The following is a 20040-nucleotide window of genomic DNA, read 5'->3' as shown; positions in this document are numbered from 1 at the left end:
TCTAACTTTGTGAGGGGAAATATTCCCCGTAAGTATTAAGATTGTTATGTGCTACTAGTTGTGGATGCTACGTACGCACGAGGCGAGGAGAGTCCGTACGTAGTGATGTCGCCCAAATTCACACCACTGATTAGGATTATGAAGCGGTCGATGCAATTATAATTACCCAACTTTGAGTCGGGGTCGATTCCTCAAAGAGCTTATATTAGATTAGGTATATACTTAGACTAGGTGTATGACGTGCCTAAAATACACTTCCGCATACTTGGTTGTTTCTTTCTACTTCTAAAATTTATGTTATTGTTTGTAAATGTAAAGTTATAGAACGATATTTTTGGTGTTGTTTTTCAAGTTTTTAAAAGATCTAGGGATGTGACTTCCACCTAGGTGGTTACCTAACAGGTGTGTGGGATTTAGGGCATATTTCATAGATCGGGGTGTAATATAGCAATCAACATGCGATTACCCACTCGATACCTCTCGGTAGTTAGAGTGGTTTTGCACAATTTGGCTTTCTCAAGTCAAAATGGGTAATTCACAAAACCGTTGATATATTCTCAAGTTCGGGTCTTACTATCTCTAGATTCAACCATTTAATTGGGGCTATCAATTTCTTGAGTTCACGCCAATTTCTTATTAGCCAAGTTTTTCTAGACTTAGTTTATCTTTCTCAAGTAGAGACTAAGTCTATTAGGCATGAATCAATGTTTGCAACCATTAATTCATAAATTCAAGCAAGAACTAGGCTAAATATCATACACCCAACCTTGAACAAGCACTAAATCAAACACCCATTAGGTACCCACACTAGGGTTGAGTCACAACCCTAGCTAGAGATTTAGCTACTCATAGGCAAAAATGAAGAAACTAAGGAAGAAAATAAGATTAAACTCATAATAGATGATAAAGGGATGAAAGTCCAATGTTAAAATGATAAACTAATACAAAGTTTCCCAAAGCAGTAAAGAAAAACGGCTATCTACTTTCTAGAGTTCAAACTTAATCTAAATTTGACAAAAAAAAAACTATTTATACACAGCTGAAATTATTGGACAAAATTACCCATGCGGAGGTTTTGCGGCCGCACAATTCTGTGTGCGGTCCGTTCTTTGAAGCTGGGCTTGACAGGATGGACTTCTGTGGTTGCACAATTCTGGGTTGCGGCCTCACGTCTTCAGATTTTGCGGACTGCGTATTTCTGAGTGCGGCTGCACTCTTGAATTTGAGCTTGACAGAAGGGACTTCTGCGGATCGCACATTTCTGAGTGCAACCGCACTCTTGAATTCTGCGGCCGCGCAATAATAGTGTTGTCCGCACTTCTTCATGGACTCGGAACTCCATCTCTCTGAACCTCATCTTCTGCGGCCACACATTTTTGAGTGCAGCTGCACTCTTGAATTCTGCGGCCGCACAATAATAGTGCGGTCCGCACTTCTTCATGGACTCAAAACTCCATCTCTCTGAACCTCATCTTCTTCGGTCGCACAATAATTGTGCGGTCCGCACTTTGCAAAGGCATTCTGTCAGAGGTCCTTCATAGTGTGCGGCCGCACTCAATATTGTGCGGTCCTCACTTTGCTCTTTTTGCTTGGTTTTAGTCCTAATCCAAAAATACTCCTTCTTGAGTTGAATTTTATAGTTTTAGCTCTATTTCTAGTGCTCCTGCAAGTAAGCACATTTTATCAGTTTTCGGGAATACCTTTAAGAATTTTTAAGCTAAAACTAAAGTAAAAGAGTGCAAATAAGTAGTCAAAATCTCTACTTATCAACTCCCCCAAACTTAAACTTTTGCTTGTCCTCAAGCAAATAAGGTAATTCCCACCTCCACAAGAAAAGAGTTATTTCAGCTGACCTAAGTTGCATCAAACACACATCAATTGGGACCAACAATTACCCACACACTCATGAATTATCAACAAGGCCATGTTTTGAATGTCAAAGCACAAATAGCTCAAATGTGACACTTGAGCATCAAGAATTGACTTTACTCATCAAGGAAGTTCGCACTTTCATGTAGGTCACGGTGGATCCCAAACTCCTCCTCCTATATTCTCCGTAAGCTCATATCACTCAATTCAATGATTCGTGAAAGGTTCGCCCTTCACTCTCAAAAGAATGTCATAAGTACGGCTCTAAGTACCATATGCTTGCCCCTCATGTAGATCACCACTAATATAAGCTCACTCAGCTTGAAATCATGCTTGGCTTTTTCGGCATGTAATGAAGGTTTTTGGACTAAGGAAGAAAATATTGGAATAGAACGAGTTCATCTTTCCTTTACCACTCTATTTTTTCTTTTTGGCTCATACTTTGCCTACTCTTTGAGTCATTTTCTTTTTTTTCTAGGGGAACTAGAGAGACTTGACATCACTCTTTCTTGGTCATGATATTCATATTCTCCTTCTTTATTTTCTCCATGCTTTGCACTTTTGTTTTCTTTTGAATCCTTTCAACCCTTCAAATTATTCACTTTCTTTTTGTGCTTTTCTTTTGTTTTTTTTTTTTGCTTTTTTTTTTTGCCTTTCCTTTTCATCATTTCTTTTCCCTTCTTGTGCCTTGATACCACTTTCAAACTCCTCATCTCTCCCTTAAACTTATGTTTTCGCCATTTATTTCTCATGAGTGCTAAGGAAAGTTCGGGTACCAAGAGAGGGTCACTATAAAACGGGTAAAGGCTTGTAACATAGTTATCGAATGAAAAAGGCTTTAGGCTCAAAAGGGCTGACTAAGGATAACATCATTAGTGGGCTATGAAAGGTTTCAAAACGGGTCAAAGAGAGCCTACAATCACTTCTCAAGCCAAAAAAACTTAAAATTTCGCCTAGAAATACATTCGGGGAAAGTTCTAGACCATTCGTATGGGTACTTGGACTTGTAATAAAATATCTCACCTCTCATACAACCGGATTGTTAAAGAGGATAGAGTTGAGGGCCCACAACAATCGTATTCAATATTGAAGATCGCTAATGGTTCAACTAAACCACCCGATGATTGCCTAAGTCAACACAAGAGTCACAAGGTCACTAACTTGAGCCATTTCTTTCCAAAAACTTATTTTTAACCATAAGCATATAGTTAAGTGTGTTGGTACCAAGTGAAACATGCTTGACCCTTTTTTATTCATTAACACTACTGTTTCTACCTAAACATCAAAAACAGACTCAATTCCGTAAGAAGGTTGTCACGCCATCCATCGTCGGGAAGAGCCACCTGGTTCACACAAAAACCACATTTGGGAAAGAACCGTGCTGAAGGAGACTCACTACATGACAAGGCAACAAGGCAACAAGTGCCGAAGGAGATCTATTACTACCTGATGTTGGGCTCTATCAACGGCTAATATGGAAGCTCATGTATGCTACAATCACCAGGCCTGAAATTTGTTATGCCATTCAGATACTTAGTCAGTTCATGCAGCAACCGAAGAGATCTCATTGGGAGGCTGCTCTTCGAGTTGTCAAGTATCTTAAGAATTCACCGGGTCAAGGAGTTTTGGTTGAAGCCTGCTTTTGTAACTGAACTTAATTGTTGGTGTGACTCTGATTGGGTAGCCTACCCTAACACTCGTAGATCTATAACTGGATATGTCATTAAGTTTGGTGGTTCACTCATCTCTTGGAACTCAAAAAAATAACAAACTGTTTCTTGGAGCTCTGCTGAAGCAGAATATAGAAGCATGACTTCAGCAGTCGCAGAAGTCACTTGGTTGCTTGGTCTTTTCAAGGATTTGGGTATCAATATTCAGGTTCCTGTCACTGTGTTGAGTGATAGTAAATCAGCCATACAAATTGCTGTTAATCCTATATTCCATGATTTTACATCGAAATTGATTGTCATTTTATTCGCGACAAGATCAAAGTTGGCATGGTCAAGACTGTTTATGTGAACACCAATGATCAACTGGCAGATTTACTCGCTAAGGTGTTGAGCCAGGCTCAACTTTTGCATCTTCTAGGCAAATTTGGTGTGCTCAATATTCTGTACCGTGCATCTTGAGGGGGTATTATGATATACGCACGTGGCAGAGTTAGTTGTAGTTAGTTGTCTTAGGTTAGCTGTAATTAGTTGTATAATTTTATTCTTATTGGCTGGTTGGTTAAGTAGTTGAGAACTTGTATATATAACCTCTTAACTAGTGTAATGAGAGGCGGCTATCATTTTCTCGAAGCTTCCGCCATTAAAGAGCTTTGTAGGTCAAGCTGCAACTCACTAATTCTCAAGCATTTTAGCACCTTGACTAAAGATATAGACAATGAAGATCACTCAATTCCTAAAAGAAAGATGGCAAATGCCGTTAACAACATCACTTTTACGATGAGTCACTTACTCTCTAGATCGCTGCACATTTTTTTCGGCTCTTTTTTTCTGACAGTTGGTTGTTTTCAACTAAAAGTGTGTCTTGGACATTGGCTCTTTTATCACACGAAAAGACCATTTCTCTACCTTTTGTAATTTTTTACAAAGGACTCCAAATGAATGGTTTTGGTCCCCCCCGGAACAATGGTCCCACTCTTAAGATTAATATATTCTATCTTGTTTTGCTGATCTAAGTGATGCCGTCAAACTAAAAACTAATTTAAATACTTGCACTAATGTGTTGTTTCTTAAATAATTCATATAGACAACAACAACAACGATCTACTTAAATCTCACTAGTGGGGTCTAGGGAGTATATTGTGTACGCAGATTTTATTTCTACCCCGAGGGAGTAGAAAGACTGTTTTCGAAAAATTCTTGGCTCAAGAAAACGAAAAGAGACAATATCAGTATCGCCGATAGAAATCATAGGAAAAATAACATCATAAAAATGAGAAAGTAGATGCAAAGCAAACGCTATAGACAATACATATACCCGACACTATGAAAAATAAAAGCGTAGTAAGACATAACCTTGCCACTAGTTGACATCGACAAAAACCCTACCAGACTAGCCTCGCAAAGATACGAAGTAAGGGAGACTCAACTATGTACCTCCTAACCTACAACTCTAATACTCAACCTCCACAACTTCATATCAAGAGCTATGTCCTCGAAAATCTGAAGCCTCGCCATGTCCTGTCTGATCACCTCTCCCCAATACTTCTTAGGTCGTTCTCTACCTCTTCTCGTGCCCTCCAAAGCCAGCCGCTCACACCTCCTTACCGGGGCATATGGGCTTCTACTTTGTACATGTCCGAACCATCTGAGTCGTGCTTCCCGCATCTTATCATCAATGGGAGCCACGCCCACCTTCTACCGAATATCTTCATTCCTAATCTTATCCATCCTATTGTGTCCGTACATCCACCTCAACATCCTCATTTCTGCTACTTTCATCTTCTGGATATGTGAGTTCTTAACAGGCCAACACTCAACTCCATACATCATGGACGTTCTAGCTACCGCTTTGTAAAACTTACCTTTGAGTATCGGTGGCACTCTCTTATCACACAAGACTCCAGATGCTAACCTTCACTTCATCCACCCCACCCCAATACGGTGTATGACATCCTCGTCAATCCCCCTTCCCTCTTGATAACCGACCCAAGGTACTTGAATTTGTTACTATTTGGTATGACCTGTGATTCAAGCCTCACTTTCACGCCCACTTCCCTCGGCTCAATGCTGAACTTACACTCTAGGTATTCCGTCTTCGTCCTGCTTAGCTTGAAACCCTTAGACTCAAGGGCCTGTCTCCAGATCTCTAACCTCTCGTTAAGACTAGTTCGCGACTCGTCAATCAGAACTATGTCATCTGCGAATAACATATACCATGGCACCTCCCCTTGAATATGGTGTGTTAACACGTCCATTACCAGGGAAAATAAGAACGGGCTGAGCGCAGAACCTTGGTGTAACCCCATAACAACTGGAAACTGCTTGGAGTCGCCTCCTATAGTCCTAACCCGAGTCTTAGCCCCATCATACATGTCCTTAATTACCCAAATGTAGGCAGCAGACACGCCTTTTGCTTCTAAGCATCTCCATAGAACTTCTCTAGGAACCTTGTCGTACGCTTTCTCTAAATCAATAAATACCATGTGCAGATCCTTCTTCCTCTCTTTGTACCGTTCCACCAACCTCCTAATAAGGTGTATAGATTCCGTAGTAGAATGACCCGACATGAATCCGAACTGGTTGTAGGATATAGACACTGTCCTCACCACCCTCGCTTCAACCACCATCTCCCAAACTTTCATGGTATGACTAAGTAATTTGATACTCATATAATTGTTACAACACTGGATATCACCTTTGTTCTTATACAACAGAACCACCGTACTCTACCTCCACTCTTCTGACATCCTCTTCGTCCTAAAAATAACATTAAACAGTCATGTCAGCCACTCCAAGCTTGCTCTACTCACACACTTCCAAAATTCAATCGGAATTTCGTCTGACCCGGTCGCTCTACCCATACTCATCTTACGCATAACTCCCACGACCTCCTCAACCTCGATGCGCCTGCAGTCCCCAAAGTCACGGTGACTCTCGGAATGCTCCAGTTCACCTAGCACAATATCTCAATCCCCTTTTTCATTCAGAAGTTCATGAAAGTAAGTCTGTCATCTCCTCTTAATCTGAGCATCTTCCATCAATACTCTACCATCGTTGTCCTTGATGCATCTCACTTAGTCCAAATCCCGGGCCTTCCTCTCTGTCTCTCTCTCTCGTCTTCGCCAGCCGGAATAACTTCTTCTCTCCGCCTTTTCCCCCAGTTCCTCGTACATACGACCATAGGCTGCAGTTTTAGCCTCCGTGACCGCCAGCTTTGTTTCCTTCCTAGCTACTTTATACCACTCCATATACAGCTTTGCTTCCTTCCTAACTACCTTAAATAATTCATATAAAGCTGAATTCAATTCATTTTCTTCAAGATATAAAATATGCTAATCAAAATTTAAGGAAAGAAATTTGCGGTTTTTCAATTTTTGTACAAGACATATTATTCGCAAGAATAATAATTACCATCTTTAAACAAGATGAGAAGAGGATGTAGAAGATTCTTTAAAAAATGGTGTAAACTTTTCGTACTTTTCTGCTTTTTATTTGCTTTCCCTATACTCTTTTGTCATCTCGTAAGAGAAAGAGCCAGTTTGGATATAAGAATTTTTTTTTTTTTTTAATTTTTACTTAAAGATAACTTTTAATTTTTTTTGAAAATTTAAAAAATTCTAAAAAATTATTTTCAAAATTTTCACCTCAGTTCACTCATAAAAATTCAAAAATAACTCAAAATTATATTCATGTCCAAAACTCCAAATACAACTCTAATTTTCAAATATCATTTTCACTTGAATTTTTTATTTTTACTTTTTTTTTGGAATTTTACAATTCTTATGTCCAAATACCCACTAAGGGTAAAGTTTTTCGTTCATTTTCAACCAAAAAAACAAAAGTAATTACTTAAATCACAATAGATTTTTCTACATAATCAGAAGGGAAAAAAAAAAAGAAGAGGCGGCTCTTACTAGTGTAATTTTTTTTTTATTGTTTAACACTGCAGTTTTGCGTCTACATATTTCAAAAAGCACTTGTTAGATTCGTTTAATTTACAAAGACCCAAGCACTTTTGTCCAGATTCAATGTATTTATTAGTCGAGAGCCATAGTCCAAATTATTTGCTAAAAATATATTAAAAATTAAAAAAAGAACAAGAGTCCAATTTCAGTTTTTGCCCTTTGACTGTTTGCTACTCCACTCGCATTCATTACGCGCTCCCACGCACCTCTTCAAGTACATATACAATCAACCGAAAAATAGTTCATCCATTTACTTTTACTTGTCATGTTTTAACTTTTCACGTTCCTTAAAAAATAATAAATAAAATATATAATTTACCATAATACCCATATTAATTGATAAATATTTTTAATGACTTTGAGAAAATGATTTGAAATGAGTAATTAATGATGCATGTATAACACGAAAAAGAAAATTATCTTCTCTTGATATGCTAAAAGTGACAAGTAAAAATGAACATCTATTTTTAGAATATTGGACAAGTAAAATGAAGGGCAAACCGTAACGATGTGTGATATTGTAATAGCCAAACTCACACTTTAGTTATTTGGTTTATGTATCTATGAGTTACATTCAAATAACTACTACATACAAGTCAAGTTTTATTGAATAATTTGAAGTCAAGTTTGCACAATCATTTAAGATGTAATCACAAGATCACCAAACTAGATATAAAAATTAAGATACATAATTTTATTGTTGACGAGTCGAGACTCGAACACAAGTTTTTTTATAAATGTAAACTTAAGAATCAGAACAATACAAAAATCACATTACTCCCTACTACGAAAGCCCCCAAATTCGTGTCGATATTAAAAAAAAGAACGTTCAAATTTATCCTTGCACTATTTAAAATGCACAATCTTAATTTTGTTACATTTATAGTTTATTCATACTCTTGTCATTATCAACAACAATAACAACAAACTCGGTGTAATCCCACAAATGGGTTATAGGGAAGGTAGAATATACGCAGACCTTACCCCTACCTTCAAGTAGACAGAAAGGATGTTTCAGGTAGATCCTCAGCTCATGAAAGGTAAAAGGATGGGCAACAACAAACATACCAATCAGAAAACTGAAACACTAACAGTAGGTATTGTAATCACAAAGCCGAAACGAAAGCAACAACAAGAAATAACAGAAGTCAAGTGATACGACAATAAACAAAGGACACTAAGTCATGTACTAGAGCTACTGTTACAGACAAGACAATGCTTGGCTACCTATCATAACCCTTTACCTTTATTCTCGACCTCCATACCTTCCTATCCATGGTCATGTCCTTAGTAAACTGGAGCAACGCCATATCCTGCCTAATCACCTCTCTCCAATTTTTTTCGACATGTCTCTACCTCTCCTCAGGCGCAACCTCTCGCACCTCCTTACATGAGCATCTGTATCTCTCTTCTTCACAAGCTCGAACCGTCTAAGCCTCGCCTCCAGCATCTTGTCCTCCATAGGGGCCACGTTCACCTTGTCCCGAATAACTTCATTTCTAATTCTATCTAACCTGGTATGCCCGCATATCCATCTCAACATCCTCATTTCAGTCACCTTTATCTTGCGGGCTGGGAGTTCTTGACTGGCCAACACTTTGCTACATACAACATATTCGGTCTGACCACTGCTCTATACAACTTACCTTTAAATTTTGGTGGCACATTCTTTTAGCATAAAACATCGGAAGCGAGCCTCCATTTCATCCACCAATGTGTAATATCCTCGTCGATCTCCCCATTCCCTTGTATAACTGACCCAAGGTATTTAAATTTTTCTCTCGTAGGGATGACTTGAGAATCAAGCCTCACGTCTTCATCCATTACCTGAGTGGCACCATTGAACTTGCACTCCAAGTATTATGTTTTGGTCCTACTCAACTTGAAATCTTTAGACTCCAGGCCTGCCTCCAAACCTCTAACCTCTCATTAACACCGCCTCGCGTCTCGTCAATCAGTACAATGTCATTTGTAAATAACATACACCACGACACCTCCCCTTGAATGTGGCACATCAGTGCGTCGATTGCCAAGGCAAATAGAAATCGGCTGAGGGATGACCCCTAATGTAACCCCATCATAACTGGAAAGTGTTTCGGGTCCCCTTCCATAGTCCTCACTCGAGTCTTAGCTCCCTCATACATGTCGTTAATATCCCTAATGTATGCAACAAGAACATCTCTAGCCTCCAAATATCTCCATAGAACCTCACTCGGTACTTTATCACAAGCCTTCTCTAAGTCGATGAACACCATATGTAAATCCCTCCTCCTCTCCTTGTACTGCTCCATTAACCTCCTAATAAGATGAATAGCTTCCGTAGTCGAACGTCCCAGCATAAATCCGAAGTGATTTTCAGAAATAGTCACAATCCTCCTCAACCTCAGCTCCACCACTCTTTCTCAGACTTTCATAGTATGGCTTAGTAACTTGATGTCTTGGTAGTTGTTGCAACTTTGGATATCACCCTTGTTCTTATACAACGGGACCATTGTACTCTATTTTTATTCTTCGAGCATCTTCTGCGTCCTAAAAATGATATTGAATAAGCCAGTGAGTCATTATCAAATCTTGTTATTAGTTCGATTTTTTTTTTCAAGATGTGCAATTGTGGCTGAGGATTTTTATTAGTGTATAGTTTTTGAAAGAATTCTAAAATATATAATACGTATATGTAAAATAGATTTACATGCGTTCTAAGTTTGGGAAATGTCGTTAGCTTAAATACGGAGTACTGTAAATGCGACTGTGCGTCGCCATTTTGAAAGGCGATATACGAGTTAGCATTTCTGTACACACAACGGACCAATTATCGGCGCGTGAAGAGGCAAAAGATACTGTCTCGTGCTAGGCACGTGACTCAGCACTAAAGAAAGCCATCAATCCTCCGCCTTTCTTCTTCACCACCCAAATATTCCCTTTCACCCACTCCCTCAAATATATCTGTAACACTCTCTCCGCCATTTTCACAAAATTCTCTGTTCGTAAAAAACCCTTGCTTTATTTCTCTATTTGATATTCGCTAGGGGTAAGGATGACGACGTCGTTTGGAGCAGCGATCAACGTCGCCGCCGTCGATGACCCGAACCCGAAGCTCCAAATTCAGAAGTTCAACGGGTTAAAAAGCACCTCCAATTCGCTGTTGCTTAGCAGACGTCTTCACGTTTTTCAGTCCTTTTCCCCGTCGAATCCCAGTTCTATTGTCCGCGCCGTATCTACGGTATAAGAAAAAGCTTACTTGTTTCCATTTTAATTTACTTTTCCTGATGTTTTAATTTAATTTTTAATGAAATGTTTTTTGTTGCCCATTGATTGAAGTGTCGATGTGTTTTTTTTTTTGGTGAATTTGTTTCGATTTGCGTATTCCATGCACTTTTTGAGTTTTTTTTTCAATCCAAGGTAATTTGACTATTGTCCTTGTCGCCTTATAAAGTTTCTATTTCAAGCAATTTCCGCCACATTTTGCCAATTTTACTTAAATTTTTTAGAAAATCGTTTTGGTTCCTTTTTTCTGCAACTCTATGTGCGCGCTGATTGAATTACTGTGATTTGTTTTCATTTTTCTTTTGTATATGCCATGCATTTTTTTTTTCCGGGTTTTTTTCTTAACAAAGGTAATTTGACAGTTTTCTGAGCTGGAATATAATTACCTTGCTTTTTGCTAGTAAATTCTATATATTCAAAAACTAATTTTTTTAATAAAAAGTAAAGTCTACATATTTTTTTTGCTAGTAAAGGCTAGACTTTTAATCATTCAAAAGGTAAAAAGTCTAGATTATCAAATTATTTCGTTTTGCCTTTTGCTTATTTTTTAATTTTTTGTGTTTTATGGTTGTGTCAAAAGAAGGAAAACAACAACTTTGTAAACCACTACTGTAATTTATGTTTCATAGGCCTAATGTTAGGAGGAATTCTGTCATTTTTCATTTTACTGTGTGCATGGTAAAAATTTGTAAAGCCTAATACATCCATTGATCTTTTGCAGCCAGCAAAGCCAGCTGCAGTGGAGCCCAAGCGTAGTAAGGTTGAAATATTCAAAGAACAGAGTAACTTCATAAGGTATCCTCTTAATGAGGAGATTCTAAATGATGCCCCCAACATCAATGAGGCTGCAACACAATTGATCAAGTTCCATGGAAGCTATATGCAATACGACAGAGATGAGCGTGGGGGAAGATCATACTCATTCATGCTTCGGACAAAGAACCCTGGTGGGGAGGTACCAAACAGACTCTACTTGGTCATGGATGATCTTGCTGACCAATTTGGAATTGGGACACTTCGTTTGACGACAAGACAAACCTTTCAGCTGCATGGGGTCTTGAAAAAAGACCTGAAGACAGTAATGAGTACAATCATCAGAAACATGGGTTCAACTCTTGGTGCATGTGGTGACCTCAATAGGAACGTTCTTGCTCCAGCTGCCCCATTTGCTAAAAAAGATTATATGTTTGCTAAACAAACAGCTGATAACATTGCAGCACTTCTAACTCCCCAATCTGGATTTTACTATGACGTTTGGGTGGATGGGGAGAAAGTTATGACAGCAGAACCTCCTGAAGTTGTGAAAGCTCGAAATGATAACTCCCATGGAACAAACTTCCCCGACTCACCTGAACCCATTTATGGAACTCAGTTCTTGCCAAGGAAGTTCAAAATTGCAGTTACTGTGCCAGCTGATAACTCTGTGGACATCTTCACCAATGATATAGGCGTTGTTGTTGTATCTAATGAGGATGGAGAGCCTCAGGGATTCAACATATATGTAAGAAGGCAATCTAGGTTCTTGCTTCTTTCTTCTTTTGCTTGTTGTAGGGGCTAATGTATGTTATCCTTGACTTCTTTTGCAGGTTGGTGGTGGTATGGGGCGAACTCATAGGATGGAAACCACTTTTCCTCGTTTGGCAGAGCCATTAGGTTATGTGCCTAAAGAGGATATACTCTATGCTGTTAAAGCTATTGTTGTTAGTCAAAGAGAAAACGGCAGAAGAGATGATCGCAGGTACAGCAGATTGAAATATTTACTCAGCTCATGGGGAATCGAGAAGTTTCGATCTGTCACTGAACAGTATTACGGAAAGAAGTTTGAACCTTGCCGTGAATTGCCTGAGTGGGAATTCAAGAGTTATTTGGGATGGCATGAAGCAGTAAGTCTGCAGTAGGAACTCATCAAACTTTCATCTATGACAATTAGTTCCGTACTAGTGCTAATTGTGATGTTTACCCTTGATATACTTTGTTGATTATACCTTGTTCTTCAAATACTTTTGTCAGGGAGACGGTAGTTTGTTTTGTGGTCTACATGTTGACAATGGTCGTGTAAAAGGAGCGATGAAGAAGGCACTCAGGGAAGTTATTGAGAAGTATAATCTGAATGTGCGTCTCACACCCAACCAGAATATTATCTTGTGCAATATTCGACAAGCGTGGAAGCGCCCCATCACCACAGTTCTTGCACAGGGTGGTTTGCTGGTAAGGCCAAGTATTTGATTGATCCATGTATGCTTTCCATGAATGAATTGTTGAGATTCCCAATAAGTAGAAAGTATAGCAGTGTATTCTAGCCATTAATAAAAAAGAAAAAAAGAAAGCATAGCAGTGAACGGAATGCAATAATTCACAAAAGGGTCGTACTTTTAATTAATAAATGCTTATGGAATCTACTCAGTCTGAAAAGGTATAAACCTCTTAAAATTGTTGGTGTTCCGAGAAATCCTAGGAGTTGTCTGGTAATTCCCTCCCCCCAATTGTTGTATTTCACTTTTTACTACTACCTCCTTCTCAAAAGAATGGCGGAGTTCGGAGGACGAGTGTCGACTGAATGTTATTACCTTGGCGGCACACATCCTGCTGAAAATATGCAAACTTTTTGTGTGTGTGTGTGTGTGTGTATATATATATATATATATCCAAAATTTGAGCTGCTTGTTTCTTAATGTGAATGAATTGATATTTATGTTTTATAAGGTGGGATAGGTGAACCATGGAGCTGATGTGAATTTCCTCTAGTTTTCCTTGATAAAAACTTTTAGAATGCAGAAAATAGAGAGTTGCCCACTTTTCTTGATGGTCCTATATCCTGAAGTTTTTGTTTTTGGCATTTCATTATGGTCTTCGTCTTGGGTAATCTTTATCATTTTTCTTTGAAAAGCAACCTAGGTATGTGGATCCTCTCAATCTAACAGCGATGGCCTGCCCGGCTTTTCCGCTTTGTCCTCTTGCAATAACTGAAGCTGAACGTGGAATACCTGACATCCTCAAGCGTGTTCGAGCTATTTTTGAAAAGGTATGAAGTATTGCCATTTCTAAATTATTAGTTGTACAATCGGTTGCTTGTTTATATTGAACGAGATTGACCTTTGTGGTTCTAGGTTGGTCTGAAGTACAGTGAATCTGTCGTCATAAGGGTAACAGGCTGTCCTAATGGATGTGCTAGACCATACATGGCTGAACTTGGCTTGGTAGGAGATGGTCCAAACAGCTATCAGGTAGTTGAAACTCAAACTTGTTTGAGGTCTATTGAGGAGTTGCTGTAGTTTTAGCATTTATGATTATGGTGACCTAGATTATCTAAACCGGAGCTCTAGTGAAACTCACAATGTGTTTGTTTCAGATATGGCTCGGTGGTACTCCCAATCAAACTTCATTGGCAAAAACTTTCAAGGATAAGGTTAAGGTTCAGGATCTTGAAAAAGTTCTGGAGCCTTTATTTTTCCATTGGAGAAGAAAGCGACAATCTAAAGAATCATTTGGCGACTTCACAAACCGCATGGTAAGGAACACTTCTTTTAGTAGATAACATTGTATTTGTTAAAAGGTAATCTGATTGAAACAGAAAACATCATTTTTCTTTCATTCTATATTCTTTGAATGGGGAATCTGAATCATGTAAGATTCTTATCTTATGGATTTTAATTTTATTCCAGGGATTTGAGAAACTTGGAGAGTTTGTTGAAAAATGGGAAGGCATCCCCGAGTCATCATCTCGATATAACTTGAAGCTATTTGCTGATAGAGAGACTTACGAAGCCATGGATGCACTTGCAAGCATCCAAGATAAAAATGCCCATCAATTGGCAATTGAAGTAGTGCGCAATTATGTTGCTTCCCAGCAAAATGGGAAAAGTATGGACTGACCACGTCTTTCCTGTTGCAAAATAGCAAGATTGAGCAAGGAGGTATAACTGGTGCCCATGTCTTTAGCCTGTTATCTATTGGTAACAGTTGAAACAAGTGGAGAATTTTGACGTATATTCTGCAAGCATTTGTAGTACTTCACTTGTAGACCAACAGTACCCTGCAGTTTCTTTTCCTTGTTTATTTTTCGTTTCTTTTTGAAGAGTAAGCAAGATCTTACAATGGTCTGTTTTTTCTCTCGATTTTTTCAGAGGACTGTCTTTTAAAACTCCTGTACATGTCCAAATTTGCTGTGTTTTTAAAGGTGTTGTTTCGAGTTTAGTCTGTCTGCGCCTTGATTTATCCATGTTTCTGTTTACATTAGGACCTTTTTTATGTGTCAAAACTGTTCTTCTCTGCCCCTGCTATGTGGACTAAAGCATAGGATTAGGATTTGCACTTAGTTTACTAATGTTGCCAGGCCAGAGCAGTATTTCATCTCCCCACTCCCATAGCAGTGTTTGTCACCGTCATACCAAGTACCTCATTGGTTGTACTTCGCTTTGACACATTGGGAATTGCTCTGAATGATTTTCATACGGTATATGCTTATTTTGTTGAAATAGTTAGCTGGTTGTAAACGTAATGAATAGCTCTTTGTAACACAATACACCAGATTGAGCTATTTTCTACAGATTTTGACATCATAGCACCTTTCATAAGAAAGAAAAAGACTAAATAAAGTGGTGGTGTTCGATTCTATTTGCTACTTTCACATGTACAGATTGCCATGCACTTTTCTGGTCATGACTGTGAACCTTGGAATTGGAAATTTCACATTTACATGATTGAAGCAATAGCAAAATAGTTACTCTTATTATTTATTTGTACAGCCAAGTTCTGCATACATTGGCACATGAAAATTCTTACTTGCGGCATATTCTAGCTGTGGGCTTTGTAACACAAATTGGGGCATACTTCTTTGCCTCTGGTGTACCGCGCTTCGGCTCTTCCTCTGCCATGGCAATTCTTGCAAACGAACTTGCAGCAGCAGTAGCTAGCAAGGCAAAAGTCAATTCCCTCCTGCCACTGCTATTCTCTTCCTTTCTGTTTATCTCAATCTTTTCTATCTTAAAGGCTTTCACCATAACCATCTTTCCCTGAGTGGTCGTCGGAGGTGGGTTGGATATGGTGGTGGCTGAATTGCCAAGGAATGAGGATGAACTTGGTAGAGAAGACATTGTTGGAAGGTTTTAATTTTCTTTCAGAGATCCAAAGTTTTGGACTTTATAATTTGCATATAAATTGAATGTCTTTTGGTTAAGATTTCAATGTGACGAGGAGTAGGGTATCATCCAATTGAATGTTTTTTTTTTTAAAAAAAAAAAAAAAAAATTGGATCCAAAGCCTTATCCACAAAACTTGTGGTGTTAAATGAGCTTATACAGTTAAACTTTTCTATAAAATTTCGTTTGTTCCGAATTGTTTTGGATGATATAGCGAAGTGCTGTTATAGAGAACATATATTATAACATAACATAAAAATTGGTTCCGAAAAAGTTTGGCTTTTATAGAAAAGTGTTGTTACATAAGGATGTTATATAGAGGTCTGACTGTTTGTTTCTTTGTTTTCTCCGCATGACTTCTTAAGATTAAATTGACAAAATTATGCTACTCTTCACCATTAAGTTATGCATATTTGCGAGTCAATTGTCTCAATTTTTGCCAGTAGCATATTCAACTGGGGGTATTTTCCTAATATGTAATATATTGATAGACTTGCGACTATCCAATTTCTCGAGTTAAAAAGAAAGTGATTTCTCTGTCTCTTTTCGACCAAAAAATAGGCCATACAAGCTTGTAATTGATTATCTTCCTTTTTAGCAATAAAAGAAAAAGAGATTGCATGCTTTGGTTCAATTCAATTTTATATAACGAAAGGACGAAAATATATCCAATTATTTTTGGAATAATTTGTGTTGAATAAAGATTCTCTGATGCAAGTTATTTATAAAGTCCGTTATGGCACTTAAAAACTGAAATTGGCGACAGACGCTAAACTGGAAAAATCTATGCTAAAAGGGGTTAGCAACGGATTTCAAGCCGTAATATCCTTGTACTTAAGGATTTAGCGACATAATTTTTTTGGTGCTAATAGGATCTAAATTCAATTCCTATTATTATTATTATTTTTTGTAGTGATGTATTGGCAAAAGATTAAAAAAGAAAATGTGTTATGTTATTCAATTTGTCCAATTAATGCCTGATCATACGAATTTGCCTTGTAACATTATAAGTGACTTAACTGTCAATATTTTTCTACAATCCATGCATAAAAATTAAAATATTAAATCACTTTCAAGGAAAAGGTTTTTACATCATAATGTACTAGTACAAAAGAACATTCATATTGTAATTTGTAAACTTCCCTCTAACTTTATCAGTAGCGGCAAATTCTTGCAGTTGGATTTGTAACACAAACTGAAGAGTACTTCTTCTTGGCCTCCGCCGTTCCCCTCTTCGGCTCCTCCTCGTCGGCCATCGCCACCTTGGCGACGGAGCAAGCGGCGGCTGCCGCCACGGCAAAGAACAACTCCCTCCTCCCACTGCTGTTGTTCTCTTCTTCCTTCTTCATCACCACTTTACTTGATGAGCTGGCGTTCACCATGACAACCCCACCGCGGGTGGCGGCGGCGGCTTTGGCCGGGGCCACGGCGGCGCCGCCCAAGAAAGAAGATGTCATTGTGATGGAAGCCATTGGAAAGGTTTATGGATTTCTTTTGTGTGTTAGAGAAAAAATTTGAATAAAAGAAGTGATCTTTTCCTTTTCTTTTTGTTAGTTAGAATGTTATATGTACAAGTGGAAAAGCAACAAACAAAAAGAAAGAGAGAAAGTGAATGTTCGTTGGGTTGTCATCTATTTGCTTATCCAGATAAAAGATTTTTAAGCCAATGGATATTTGTGACATTGAAGTAGTCAGTATCTTGGCAAGAGAGTTTTGTTCCCCGAATAATATTCACGATAAATAACAATAACACAAAAGAGTAACAACGACATCAAATTTTTTAACGGAATAAAATACAATGCCCGAGCGGAGCAATAAAATATCACTATAATATTACAACTTGATAGTCTCAAGAGACTACTACAACTTCGAAAGAAATAACACTCTTTATTTTAAACACCTCACTATAATATTACTCTCACTCTCTACTTATCTCACATGCTACAATTAGTTGATTACTCTCTCTACGCTCTATTGCGCTCTCTGATTTTTTGTTGTACATAAAATGAGGAACGAAGCCTGCTATTTATAGCAAAACTTGCCAAACTTTCAGCCAATCAAAATGCTTGGTATTTACAAATTGCATCGTCCAAACTTGCTTTGGTTTTGGTCTTGTTGCAACTTGCAACTTTGCAAGTTTTTGTTTCTCACGTTATTGCAAACAAATTGCCATTACAATTTGTTGTTCTCTTTTTTTTTAATTGTTTAATTGGGACTGGTCCCATAAATCTCTTCCTTAATTTTGATTTTTTTTTCTTCATTCCAATTCTTGATCTCAATTTCTGAAAATCTTCAATTTGAGGGGCTTTATAAAAATATTCGCAACTTGATCACGAGACTTCACATATTTGAGCTCGACTTCTTTCTTGTCAATGCATTTTTTGATGAAGTGATACCTTGTATCAATATGCTTGCTTCGATCATGATACACTGGATTCTTCGCGAGTTCCTGTGCTGATTTGTTGTCAATACAAATCTCTGTAGTTTCAATTTGTGATAAATTGAGCTTCTTCAACAATCTTCTCAGCCAAATAGCATGACATGTACAGGATGTTGCTTCTATATATTCAGCTTCACAAGTCAAGAGAGTAACAATTGATTGTTTCTTTGAACTCCAAGAAATAACAGAATCACCCAAGAAAAATACAAATCCGGTTGTACTTTTTCTATTATCAATATCTCCCGCATAATCACTATCACAAAATCTCACAAGGTTGAAATCACTAGAAGAAGAATAAAATAGCCCAAAGTCAATCGTACCTTTTAGGTAACGAAGAATTCTTCTAGCGACTTTCAAATGAGTGGAGGTAGGAGCTTCCATGAAGCGACTTACTACTCCAACCGCAAAGAGTATATCTGGTATGGTACAAGTCAAGTACCTCAAACTTCCCACAAGACTTTTAAAAAATGTGGGATCCACTTTTTCTCCTTCATTAAACTTGGACAATTTTGTCGCACTGTCCATCGGTGTGTTCACGGGGTTGCAATCGAGCATGTTGAATTTCTTTAAGATCTCCTTCGTATAACTTTCTTAGAGATGAAAATTCAATCCTCTATCTGCTTCACTTTAAGCCCAAGTAGTATGACATGAGCCCTACGTCCGTCATCTCGAACTCACATGACATATCTTTCTTAAAAGCTTCAAACAAACTTAGGTTATTACCCGTGAAAATAAGTTCATCAAAATAAAGATAAACAAGCAAGATATCTCCATTAGTCTGAACTTTAAGGTAAAAAGTATATTCATGGAGACAACGAGTAAACCAATTTTCTTGAAAATACTTGTCGATGCAACTATTCCATGCCCGTGAGGCTTGCTTCAACCCATATAAAGCTTTGTTCAACTTCAACACTTTATCTTATGGTTTTTGACCATGAAACCCAATAGTTATTCAACATAGACTTCTTCTTCAAGGTAGCCATTCAAGAAGGCTGACTTGGCATCTAGTTGATGGATCTTCCACTATATTTGCATCGCCAAAGAGATCAGCAAACGAATCGTCTCCATGCGGGCAATAGGTGCATAGACTTCTTCATAGTCAATACCTTGCCTTTGCTTGTAGCCTTTTGCCATAAGTCGTGCATTGTATCTCTCCACATCTCCATCAACATTTTTCTTTGTCTTGTATACCATTTCACACCAATTGCTCGATGATCCTTGGGAAGTGTTGTCAACTCCCAAGTGTTGTTATTCTCTATTAACTCGATCTCCTCCTACATGGCTTGTTTCCATCTTTTGTCTGTAACAGCTTCATCAAAGTTTATTGGTTCACTATCAGCAAAGAGACAATATAAAAAATCAAGATTAGTAACTTCTTCTGTGCCCTCATAGAGCTCTTGAATGCTCCTCGTCCTTTGCGGTTGTTCGTTTGAACTTTCTTGATAAGAAAGAGATTCAACATTGGTTGGAGAAGGAGGTGGAGTTGTATCTTGCGTAGGTTCCACGGTTCATCACCAAAGTATGGAAGAAAGTCATATTAAGTTTCTTCATGAGCTTCCTAATTCCATGCCATTTCTTTATCAAATTCAACATCACGACTGACCATCACCTTGCCGTTGCTTGGATTGTATAACTTGTAGCCTTTTGAACTCGTATCATAGCCAACAAACACATGCTTGACACTTCGATTGTCA

At 38.1% G+C, this 20040-nt stretch overlaps 3 protein-coding genes across 3 annotated transcripts; 1 reads left to right on the top strand and 2 right to left on the bottom strand.

The window, feature by feature from the left end:
• The first annotated feature begins 10193 nt into the window (after nucleotides 1-10193).
• On the top strand, nucleotides 10194-14962 carry LOC107787200 (sulfite reductase 1 [ferredoxin], chloroplastic-like). The gene is made up of 8 exons (XM_016608737.2): nucleotides 10194-10724; nucleotides 11490-12269; nucleotides 12355-12651; nucleotides 12779-12976; nucleotides 13656-13790; nucleotides 13876-13992; nucleotides 14118-14276; nucleotides 14431-14962. The coding sequence occupies exons 1-8, from the start codon at nucleotides 10539-10541 to the stop codon at nucleotides 14638-14640; spliced, it is 2082 nt and encodes a 693-aa protein (XP_016464223.1). The 5' UTR covers nucleotides 10194-10538; the 3' UTR covers nucleotides 14641-14962.
• A 584-nt stretch (nucleotides 14963-15546) lies between these two features.
• Nucleotides 15547-15861, bottom strand: LOC107787201 (photosystem II 5 kDa protein, chloroplastic-like). Its single transcript, XM_075221290.1, has one exon. It carries the CDS (start codon nucleotides 15859-15861, stop codon nucleotides 15547-15549), a length of 315 nt encoding a protein of 104 aa, XP_075077391.1.
• A 1092-nt stretch (nucleotides 15862-16953) lies between these two features.
• Nucleotides 16954-17569, bottom strand: LOC142164297 (photosystem II 5 kDa protein, chloroplastic-like). The gene has a single exon (XM_075222125.1). It carries the CDS (start codon nucleotides 17376-17378, stop codon nucleotides 17061-17063), a length of 318 nt encoding a protein of 105 aa, XP_075078226.1. The 5' UTR covers nucleotides 17379-17569; the 3' UTR covers nucleotides 16954-17060.
• Nucleotides 17570-20040: the final 2471 nt, after the last annotated feature.

This window comes from Nicotiana tabacum, chromosome 9 (assembly GCF_000715075.1).
Source record: "Nicotiana tabacum cultivar K326 chromosome 9, ASM71507v2, whole genome shotgun sequence".
NCBI classification, from domain to species: Eukaryota; Viridiplantae; Streptophyta; class Magnoliopsida; order Solanales; family Solanaceae; genus Nicotiana; species Nicotiana tabacum.
Note: the sequence above shows the minus strand (reverse complement) of the source record. Positions and strands in the feature narration are given on the sequence as shown.

What these genes read in the sequence shown, in the direction of transcription:
- LOC142164297 (XM_075222125.1), bottom strand. Translation starts at nt 17,378, where the DNA reads ATGGCTTCCATCACAATGACATCTTCTTTCTTGGGCGGCGCCGCCGTG.
- LOC107787200 (XM_016608737.2), top strand. Translation starts at nt 10,539, where the DNA reads ATGACGACGTCGTTTGGAGCAGCGATCAACGTCGCCGCCGTCGATGAC. An exon ending in ATTTGGGATGGCATGAAGCA is followed by an intron (nt 12,652 to 12,778) that starts GTAAGTCTGCAG and finishes TACTTTTGTCAG; the next exon opens with GGAGACGGTAGTTTGTTTTG. An exon ending in TTGCACAGGGTGGTTTGCTG is followed by an intron (nt 12,977 to 13,655) that starts GTAAGGCCAAGT and finishes TTCTTTGAAAAG; the next exon opens with CAACCTAGGTATGTGGATCC.
- LOC107787201 (XM_075221290.1), bottom strand. Translation starts at nt 15,861, where the DNA reads ATGTCTTCTCTACCAAGTTCATCCTCATTCCTTGGCAATTCAGCCACC.